The sequence below is a fragment of the Nannospalax galili genome, unplaced genomic scaffold (assembly GCF_000622305.1).
Source record: "Nannospalax galili isolate Female #2095 unplaced genomic scaffold, S.galili_v1.0 scaffold461, whole genome shotgun sequence".
Taxonomy (NCBI): domain Eukaryota; kingdom Metazoa; phylum Chordata; class Mammalia; order Rodentia; family Spalacidae; genus Nannospalax; species Nannospalax galili.
The window spans coordinates 4,642,450-4,654,223 of record NW_008349975.1 but is presented as its reverse complement, the minus strand read 5'-3'; the positions used below and the strand labels follow the sequence as shown (position 1 = coordinate 4,654,223).

At 33.4% G+C, this 11,774-nt stretch overlaps 1 protein-coding gene across 1 annotated transcript in view; it reads left to right on the top strand.

Moving 5' to 3' along the window:
• Vegfc (vascular endothelial growth factor C) overlaps positions 1-9,483 on the top strand; it is a 115,456-nt gene extending 105,973 nt beyond the window's left edge. Inside the window, exons 5-7 of the mRNA XM_008847154.3 lie at positions 3,962-4,068; positions 4,354-4,687; positions 8,982-9,483. Of these exons, the coding sequence (XP_008845376.1) occupies positions 3,962-4,068; positions 4,354-4,687; positions 8,982-9,096 (556 nt within the window). The 3' untranslated portion in view covers positions 9,097-9,483. The remainder of the gene's footprint in view (positions 1-3,961; positions 4,069-4,353; positions 4,688-8,981) is intronic.
• The last annotated feature ends 2,291 nt before the right edge of the window (positions 9,484-11,774 follow it).

The window sequence follows — 11,774 nt, the reverse complement described above, 5'->3', positions numbered from 1 at the left end:
TATATATGCACATTAATTGGGTTCTTTGACTAAAAATTCCTACAACTTGAAAATACCTGGAAGAATAAAACATAAAGGCGATAAACACATTGTGCCAAACCTATCCATTCTGACTGTGTTTCCTTTCATTTTAAAAATAACAATATTTCAAAAACTATGGCTCCACCTCAGTTTTTTAGAATGAAAATTTTGAAATGCTAGGAACTTGCTACTGACATTTGAAGGAGGGACCTTCATTTAGGAATTGTGAAAACTCATTATATCCAAATATATGTTTCTTTAATCAGTAATATCTAGCATAATTTCAAATTTCAACTTTAAAATTTGTTTATGAAAATAACAATATTTCAAAAACTATGGCTCCACCTCAGTTTTTTAGAATGAAAATTTTGAAATGCTAGGAACTTGCTACTGACATTTGAAGGAGGGACCTTCATTTAGGAATTGTGAAAACTCATTATATCCAAATATATGTTTCTTTAATCAGTAATATCTAGCATAATTTCAAGTTTCAACTTTAAAATTTGTTTATGATAGGTGATTTATTTGGGCAAAGCTTCTATAATTATGTTTTAGAATTTTAAATTGTGTTTTAAGCCTATTAGAATCTAAAATATTTAGTTCCCTTGAAGCAAAACATTAGTCAGTACTATAAAGTTTGTATTTCCAAAAATGTTTCTGGTATAATATAATTGGAAGTGCTTGCTGAGGTCTTTATTTTAGTCAATATGAACATTCAAAAGAAAAGGAAGTGATTTAAACAGAATATCTAAATCACTATTTAATACTATGAAACTCCTTCTTTTGATATTTGTATGACATTACCAAAGCTAATTCCAGCATTTAATTGCATATACTAAGTTCATATGTCAGCTAAACTTATAGTTTTGAATATTTTGGAGCATTAAAAAGCAAACTGTGTAGTTTTTTTGACCACATAAAGGATAGAATTTTTATACTAGGGGTGAGAATTGCATATGCATATTTAAAGATATAAGCACCAATATTGCCATTCTCTTCTGTGGTAGAAGATCATATCATTCTCTTGTAACAAGGTGGCTGACATACTTGTCACTCTACAATTCAAGTAGCTTACAGCTCTCTTTTCTCCATTGTTTTTACTGTAACAAGAGTCAAATTGATTTGACATTGCAGCCAATACACACATATCACACAGGTGAAAGAGAGGATCTTGTGTCTGTGAGTTTGCATATGTTTAGTAATGTGTGTTTTGTGTGTTTAATTGAAACAAAGTGGCAGGGAATAATTTTCAACTTGTACAATGTAGAAGATTCAATTTTATTAGATCCCATTCTATTACAGTAGGAAATATATGGCTTTGGGAGCTTTTGTTGTTGTTTGTTTGTTCATTTGTTTGTTCTGGCCTCAAGCACTGTAATAGCTCAGGGGGATGATCTTAAATTCCTGATCCTCTGCCTGAGTCTCCCAAATGCTGAGACTGAAGGCATCTACCATCTTGGTAGGCTTAAAATGCATATTTTGACTCTTGGAATTCATTTTATGATAAATTAATGATCTGTAATCAACAGCAGAAAAATATTAGATAATGCAAAGGTAGTGTCAATTACAAATAGTCAAAATGGAAAAATTAAGAACTGATTACTTTTTCATGACAGTATGTGGTCATCTGAAATAAACGTGGCAGTGTGTTATAGAATCCAGACTTGGAAAGCGTGGTTATTGCCATCACTTGTAGAAAGATAATAAATTTGTTTCATGATAGGATACTAAAGTTTGAAAAGACAATATAAAATCAATAATATACATTTTGAAAATTGATATGTTCTTTCTAAAGTTTCCTAAAACAATGTATATTCATGATGAAATAATGATAAAAAAAATCTCTTAGAATGACCTGAAATTGTTATAGTATGACTTGTTCCAGGAAATATTAAGTGAAAGAACAAGGTTTAAACATGTTTTCTTATTGTTACTGTTGAGGATTCATTTTATTTTGAAAAAAACATACTGAAATATATAAAGAAAAATATCAAGAAAGGAACACCATGGTATGACTGGGGACAAGAGTTAACTCCACTCTACATGAATTTTCTCATTGTGTTAACTTGAATACTCACATAAATAAATATTATGGTTTTAAAATTAAAAGCAAAAGACAGGATAAAGCGAGAAACTATTTATATAAAGATTTTTAGAAACCAAATGTTTCAATGAAATTCCTCGATACTAAGTCAAATCTGTATAGTTAAAATCCTAACATCACTAATTTAATTTTTGAAATATTAAATTGAACTTCATTTTCCTTAAAAGCGTATACATAATTTTTGTGCTTAAGTTTATCAATTTATTCTCAGAAGCATACAAGTATATTTAATATTTAAATGGAAACCTTGACCTCTGTGGGCATTACATTACATGGGTGAATTGACATACACGATGGTAATATACTCATAAACAAAAAATAAAAATAATAAATAAAATTTGAAAAAAGATTTCCAAAGAACCCTGTTTTAAAGATATTAACCAGGAAAAAGTCTACAGAATATATCTACGTTGCTTTGCTTTGACTTCTAACAAGATCTAGAAGTAATTCATTGTAATGGCATGAAACGTACCTAATCCCAAATGATAGTCTAAATATCATTTTCCAAAAAGTAAAATGTCACTACTACTTATAATGACAATAATTAATAATAATAATAATAATAATGAGTCTGTGAAGGAAGGTGTCAAGGCAATGAAAATGATGAACTAATGATGTCTGTCACATTAAAGAGTATAGTGTTACAGGCATTAACATGAAAGTGTTCCAGTTTGCAATGATTAGGCAGTTAGAGCATCACAGGAGTAGTTTGTGCTCCTAACTGAAGACCATTTGTTCATAATAATTTCTAAAACAAATAAAGAAGATGGAAAGAAAACAGGGAGAAAGTAAGGAAGGGAGGGTAGGAAAAAGCAAGATAAAGAAGGAGATGTCCATAAACACAAAACAACACATGCACTTTGATATAGTTTTGATGGGATGGAAAACAGAAAATATGCATTGATGGAGATTGTTTGGGCTATGGGGACCGACACTTCAGAAATAAGTCAGTAAATGTATATGTAAATATATGTCCACACGGCTGTAGCATTATTTGAGAAAGACAAAATTTGAGTCATTTAAATAGTTACAGTAAGACATTAGTAAAATATACATTTCCTCATGAAATATTGTATAACTACAGAACTTTATTAAATGACCTCTAGAGCTGCTTGAACTACAGCTTTAGTAAGTAAACAGAAATTCCTGGTTAATTCCTGGTTATAGAAGGTTTCAGCAGGTTTTTCATAAGATAGAACAGTATGTTTTTATATTGAGAAATCCATTTACCTTCAAGAGGTAAGTCTGGGAGCTGGAGAGATGGCTCAGTGACTAAGAGAATTGGCTGCTCTTGCAGTGGGCTCAAGTTCAGTTCCAGCACCCACATGGTGGCTAATGATTATCCATAACTCCATGGACAGTGCACACACAGGTGAAATTATATACATTTAGGTAAAACACTCACACATATAAGAAAAAAATAAATAAAAATATTTTTAAAACTTATGCACACACCTTTAATCCCACCACTTGGGAGGCAGAGGCAGGCGGATCTCTCTGAGTTCAAAGCCAGCCTGGTCTACATAGTGAGTTCCAGAATAGCTGGGGCTACAGGGAGACCCTGTCTCAAAAAGACCAAACCAAAAAAAAAAAAAAGTTAAGTCTTGAGTCATCTAAGATCATTCAACTTGCAGAGGTGAACCCAGGGCTTAAAATCTGGCAGCAGGTGAAGTGGTGGTAGCTTGAGAGGTGATACAATACATCTATATTCTTATATATTTTAAAGCTTTTCTATAAGCATGTATTGATTTGTAATGTACACATGAAAAAGAATGATCTCTACTATATACCAGTTTTACTATTATTGATATATTACTCAATCTGTATCCTCCAAAGGTGCCAAGCAGCCAACAAGACTTGTCCAGCAAACTATGTGTGGAATAACCACATGTGCAGGTGCCTGGCTCAGCAGGACTTTATATTTTCCTCAATTTCTGGGGATGGTAAGTGGAATCATACTTTACTCTGTATCTGATCTATATTTTGATTAACATATTTATATTAAGTTCTCAAATATACAGTATCATCTCATCCCTTCCTTGAAATGTTTACAAAGAGGGATATTTCTAATTCATATTGGCATTATTTTTAACTTCTCTATAGTTACATGCCATGTTTATACACATTCCTTTAATAGAAAGCATAAAAAAAGATGTTTTAAATGCATGTATGTGAAACCACACCCCAAACTAAATGAGATCCTGTGAAGATGTCCTTTGTTTGTTTAGACTCTACCAACGGATTTTATGATGTCTGTGGACCCAACAAGGAGCTGGATGAAGACACATGTCAATGTGTCTGTAAAGGGGGGCTCCGGCCTTCCAGCTGTGGACCCCACAAAGAACTAGACAGAAACTCATGCCAGTGTGTCTGTAAAAACAAACTTTTACCTAGCTCATGTGGACCCAACAGGGAATTTGATGAAAATACATGCCAATGTGTATGTAAAAGAACCTGTCCCAGAAATCAACCCTTGAATCCTGGAAAATGTACCTGTGAATGTACAGAAAATACACAGAAGTGCTTCCTAAAAGGAAAGAAGTTCCACCATCAAACATGCAGGTAAGGGAACTTCATCCACATCATTGACTTCTCTTCCAAAAAACACAATACTCTCAACTGGAAGCACTTTTCTAATCCAAAACTAACAACAGCTTTTTAAAATGGGGTCACCAAACCCAGTGAGGATTGTTAATTATAATTATTTAAACCAATGGTAGTCTTTTTTGACACCAGATAATTTTTTGCCCTTTTTGAAACAGTCTTATTACTTAGGCTGCCTTTGAAGTTACAGATCTCCTGCCTCTTTTTTTTTTTTTTTTTTGATACAGGGGTTTCAGGAACACATAACCATGCCTGGTCTGTGAGATTTTTTTTTTTTTTCCGAAAATGTAACACAGGAGCATTAAGAAACAAAACCAAATTCGATTACAATCTGAACTAAATCTTTGTCCCAAAGGCTAATATAAAATGTCCTATGAATTGTGTTGGAGTATGTGTGTATTATTTTCAAAATATATTCAGCATTCCATATCTGTCACCTCCAAAAATTGTGATACTTCCAGATTTAACTAAGGAAAAGTTGTTTCAGGTACAGAATTTCCAAGGACACAAAAACAGCACATTATAGTACTATCCCCTGTAAAGTTTTATCTAGAATGACAATATATATACTAAGTGCTTCATGGAATTAGATAAATTAAAGGTTACTCATGGAGAGATGGCACAATAGTTAAGAATGTGTACTTGCTCAGGACACGCGTTCCATTCCCAGCGCCTATGTCAGGTGGCTTACAACCACCTGTAACTCTAGCTCCAAGAATCTAGATCCTTCTTCTGACCTGACACCTGCACTCACATGCGCATATATATATATATAGTGGGCAACTACACTCACATGCACATACCCACCATTATATATATATAATTAAAAATAAAATCTTTAAATGGCCTTAAGACTCATTTTTAAAGTTTTGCTTTCAATCTCTTTTACATCGAGAAAATAAATGAGGTTCTTAGACTCGAAGACTTTCCATGTTTAGCTCTGAATTTATTCCTCTTTAATCTCAGCAAATAAGGTGAACTAGTATTTGACATAGATGTTGTTTGTTTTCTATGATACTCTTTGCTGAAAGAATTGGTCCAAGAGTCATGCCCTTTTCCTTGTTACTTCAAAAGTTTAGCTCTATCTCCCTTTTCCTTCAGTTTATGAAGGTTCTGGATTTCTTCCGCTTTATGTTCCTCTTAGTCTGATGCTGAGCACACGTCAAGACCCAAGCGTTGTATTCTAAACCTGCTCAAACACAGGTCAGGCCTCATTGGCTTTCCCTGCTCTTTCGCCTTCCATTTACACAAGGACTATAGGCTGGCAGTGCCTCTACGCTAAGCTCTGTTTAAGCCTCTTAGTTGCCAGAGCCAGTGGGGACCTCTATCTTTATTTAGTTTGTTTTTTATGTTGCTGTTCTAAAGCACACCTCTTCTTGTTAGACTTGAGATTGTGTTGTTCTCATTTCCCAGTAAATTATCAAGGCCTCTGTTTTTAAGTACTTTCATTGAATTCTCTTCTTCCATCCACTATTTAAGTGTGAGTAGACATTAACCTTTCAAAAGACAAAAATCATAAATTAATTTTATTTTAGCCAAATATCTTTGTGGCTGCACATTATTTTTTTGTCTTCATTTTCATTCTCAAGAGGCTCGTTCTTTCATTTTGGGTTATAATTCTGGAGATCACTCATTCTTCTGTGCTCCTTCCAGGTGTCTTAACTCACTGTTTTTTCTTTCTATAGTTTTGCAAAGCTCCTTACACTAACCTTAATACTTGTTTTTAGAAAATATTTTGAGCAATATATTTTGTCCAATTTTCCTTCCTTATTCCTATTTTATAAATAAGATATTTCCAAACCCCAATACTATAAGAATAAATATGTTAAATATTTTGTAAGCCATGTCATATATTGATCTTTATTGACTGAATCTAGCACATATTGGAAAACCTGAATTTTTTATGACTTCACATAGATTAACCAGACATTATACTTTTTTCTACAGGAAATTCTCACATTAAGTAGGATATATTTATGCTTCCCTTTTTTTTTTTTTTTTTTTGGTACTGGCGGTTGAAACTGGATCCTCATGAATATTGGATAAGTGGTGATCCACTAAGCTACATCCCAGTCCCTGAACTGACCAAGTCTTCATACTTATTGCAACCCTTTGCATGCTTATTTTTCTGAGTGTATAGCTGCCGAGTTTGTAGTGTCAAATGGACAGCACAAAAGAGAAAAAAAATAAATTATATACACATACAAACATATATATGCATATATATCCTCATGAATATTGGATAAGTGGTGATCCACTAAGCTACATCCCAGTCCCTGAACTGACCAAGTCTTCATACTTATTGCAACCCTTTGCATGCTTATTTTTCTGAGTGTATAGCTGCCGAGTTTGTAGTGTCAAATGGACAGCACAAAAGAGAAAAAAAATAAATTATATACACATACAAACATATATATGCATATATAAAGGAAATTTTATATATATATGCAATTTCTTTTAATATTTATTTCAGAAGCAAGAAAGGTAGAGTATATATTATTTTTACCACTGCCTAAATGATCAACTTTCACTGATCAAGAACTGCATCCCTTTCTAATAAAGAGATTATATTCATAATGTAATTATGAATATATATGTACGTGTGTGTGTATTTTTAGTTCTAAACACTACATTTATAATATTCCTCTAACGCTCAGGGAATATTGTGGAAGATGGTGCGGAAAGAATGTAAGAGCCAGAAGATAGGGAGAAAGGTTACAAAATGTCATTTCTGGGCAAGTCACAGCCCCTGTAATTGTGAACTAACAGCAACTGTAGATGCCTGCAGTGGGTTTGCACCAGAATAGGCATATTTGAGGCATGGATAAAGGAGGTACTCAGAAGTCCCCACTCCTTGGTCCAGAACTATTTGTTACTTATAGATTTAGGGACAGTAGAGTTATTACCTTTGGGTGTCAACCCACTTGTGAGCCCACTAGGTTCCAATATATAGTTCTAATCCAGTGATCATACAGATGGTGCTGGTTAAACTGAATAGTTTACAAAACAAAACCAAAAATTATCAGTCTGTGAAAAGGACTAATATTGAAGATGAGAGTTTGTAAAGTTGTGGGAGGGCAATAACAGAGTTGGAGACAGGGAAGAAATCTGAATGCATTATATACATGTATGAAATAGCCAAAGAACAAAATGAATAAAAATAAAGTAATTTTCTTACTCTTTTTAAAAATATCTTATTTATTATTTTTATTTTATGTGTGTAAGTATATTGTTTGCATATTTACAAGTGCACCCGTTTGGAGCAATACCAGTGGAGGACAGAAGAGGTTGTGGGATTCCCCTAGAACTGGAGTTACAGGTGGTTGTTAGATGCCATGTGGGTGTTGGGAATTCAACCCAGATCCTCTGGAAGAACAGCCAGTGTTCTTAACTGCTGAGCCATCTCTCCAGCCCTTAAAGATTGTTTTTTAAATCGTTGACTGTGCTTTCTTTTCTACATCAAACAAGATGAAATTCAAAACTCAATGTGTAGAGGTTTTTGGTAGCAGACTTTCATTTTTTCCTGCATGCCCATTCCACAGTTAGGCATATTCATCTGACAAGAGGCTCTTCAAAGATAGTGCCAATTCACTGCAATAACCAGAGCTACCAACACATTGACTGGTGGGTAATTTGCCCTTTGCTCCATCACTAGCAAGTGGAAATCTAGGGTGTATGAAGAGGGGGCCCCATCTGTGCATGCTGTTCCTCACCAAACTTTGCTCTCAGCTGATCTATATCACATGGAGCCTAGGTGGAGAAGGGTGAGTTATCCACCATCCCTCAGCCAGCTGCTGAGGAGAAACAGAAGCATATGGGTGGGGCTGCTTGCCAAAGACCACAGTCCTGCCAAGATGGCTGGATTTAATTGCCCGGAAGTCTGTGTCCCGTGCATGTCCCAGACTTTCGTGAATGTTCCTTACTTAATGTGATCATAGGAAATAGGCAGACCTTAAATATTCACTTTCAAAATTTCTGTTTTATGTTACTTTCATCCACGAAGCAGAACACACTTCAAAAGAACTAATGCTTACAATATTCCGTCTTTCCGTTTGTTACATCAGCAAGTAAGATGCTTTTAGAGGCTTTTCCATTCCTCTAAGATTTTGTAAATCCAAGCACAAACATTTATAAACCTATAAACATGTTGATAATAAAATTAGTAAATTTTCCTAACTTAAATTTAGGAAAAAAATTAAGGACTGGTGAACCTACCACCTTGGTCTTATGTGATTCTCTTTTGTTTACCTAGTTGTTACAGACGACCATGTACAAATCGGCTGAAGCACTGTGAGCCAGGACTGTCATTTAGTGAAGAAGTATGTCGCTGTGTCCCTTCATATTGGAAAAGACCACATATGAACTAAGATCACACTGTTTTCCACTTCATCATTTTTCTGTCTTGAAAAACTGTTGCCACATTAGAACTCTATGAACACAGAGACTCCGTGAGGCCATGGTAACTGAGAACAAAGTCTTTGTTTCCTGAACCATGTGGATAACTACGGAAATGGAAGTTCATGTGCAAAAGGCTTCTTAAAAGACTGGTTTTCTGCCAGTGCCAAGGTTTTTCTTCTTGTGATTTAAAAGAAAAAAGAAGAGAAAAGAAAAAAGAATGACTATATAATTTATTTCCACTAAAAATAATGTTTCTTCATTCAATTTTATAGCAATAACAATTGGTAAAGCTCACTGTGATCAATATTTTTTATAACATGCAAAATACGTTTAAAATAAAACAAAACTTGTATTATGAGCTGCTAACTTCAGTCCATTGCTGTTTTACATCTTAAACCGAAATTGATGCCACAAATAGTTGCACCCTGCTGCCCTTTTCCGTCTTTTCCAATCCTACTTCAGAAGTTTTTAATATAAAATATGAGTTTCATAAACACAACAGTAAGCTATTGCATTCTTTTTAAATTAATCTCATTTTATTTAATGATTATAAACATCTTAGCATACGATACATTTGAATTTATAACGAATCAATTCACATCACCTGATGAAACAAACTTCTTGTCATGACCATGTAATTTAAAGTTATTTAGTGCACTGGAAATATTCAGACTCTTAACAGATATAAAATCTCTCAGAATATATTAAAATGTTTTAAAATATGTTTTTCAAATATTTAACTTATTTTTGACCAGCTAAAATAATGTTGTAGGTAAAGAACTCTAATCCAATACATTTATAATAACCTAGAAATATTTTCACATACATATGTTTTTTAAAAGGAGATGTTTCAGCTACACAAGCAAAGTATATATTTTAGTTTTGAAAGTTATAACTGAAATACTTTTCATCTGGGAAGAAATATTTCATCTGCCTTAGTACTATGAAGTAAGTGGTTTGCTTGTTGGCAAAGAATTAATTATATACTAGTATGGCACAGATACTGTATGTAGTAATTAATTATTCCTGAAAGGACAAAATGTTATACATAGGTAAAAATATAGAAGGTAGCAAATATAATATACCACACTATATGTGATCTAAATGATGGATTAATGCAATGCACAGTACTCATATCTATATGTTTTCTTAGAAAATATTTTACTTAAAAAGTTTTATTAGGACAGCATCTTAAAAATATCTGAAACAATTCAATACTGACTTTTGAAAGACTTTATAAGCAATGTTTACTGAATTACAATTACTAGTTCAATATAACAGCATCTAGCTCATAAAGTCATATTTTGTTCATGTTTTAGAAAATAAAATATTATCTTCCAAAATATTCTCATCACAGATTATTGGATTATCTTCCATTTTTGTAAGGATTATTCTGTACTCTCTAAGACAAAATATGTACTGCACATGGAATTAAATTCTGAACATACTGAATAAAGTCTAAGTTTTCAAATTTGAGGGAAAAATAAGTGCGGGAGAGGAATAAGTAAATCGGACAACAGCTAGATTTCTTAAAATTTCTTCAAAAGAACAAGTTTGGTGATATTTATAGAAAAAGCTAGAAGGTTCCTCCTTGCATCTGACAGTAAAGAACAACCCCAATTCATCCAGTGCTCTATGTTTGAAATTCAACAGGAATCTCTGCAATCATTTTTCATGTCTTTTGATCCGAAAATAAAATCAAATAGAGATTATGTAATCTGTCAGTTTATTGCTATCATTTAGGTAAATAATTTTTAGATTTCATACATTTGAACTATATTAATTTTTTGGTCTTTTTGAGACAGGGTCTCCATGTAGCCCCAGCTGTCCTGGAATTTACTATGTTGACCAGGCTGGCCTTGAACTCACAGAGATCTGCCTGCCTCTGCCTCCTGAGTGCTGGGATTAAAGGCGTGTGCCACCACACCCAGCCTATATTAATTTTTTAGCTACATTAGAAAAAAAATCTTACCCTGAGTAATCTTCCTAAGGCTATGTAAAAAATGTTGAAGTCTGATACAGTAACTGTTATATATTAGATTAAATGTCAGTTTAAAATTTGTGTTTCTCAAAATATATTGGCAAACTAAAACAAACAAAAAAATCACAAGACTAAAAATTGAAGCCAGAAGTATCCCAGAGACAGAAAATTTATTTGTCCCTGGAGATGCAATTACTTTGATTTAGAAGCAAGATTAGCATGAACAAAGTTAACATCCCACAGTGAATCCTTGCACACAGTTTGATACAGACCATAAAAGTCCCACTTCAACACATTATGTATAACGAATGGGATTTTATGCAGCTAATATAGTGGACTTGGGCTAAAGCTAAATAGATGTTCAGCATATCCATACAAGCGATTTAGCAAAAAGATAAAAATTATGGTGAGAATGATCTTGAACTCTTCAAGAATTCCAAGACACCATAGCTGATCCAAAAGATAAAGTTGAGAAAACACTGGAGGCTCACAGCAACAACTAATATATCTCAACCTTGGAAATTTATAAACAGAATTTCATGTCTAGAAACCTAATATTGTATATTCAGTTTAAAAGGCTGAGCGCAAAAATGTTTTGGTAAGCAGTTGTGTTAGATTTAGCTTCCAGAATTTTTTTAAGGTTTGAATGTTTATTAACTGCTTGAG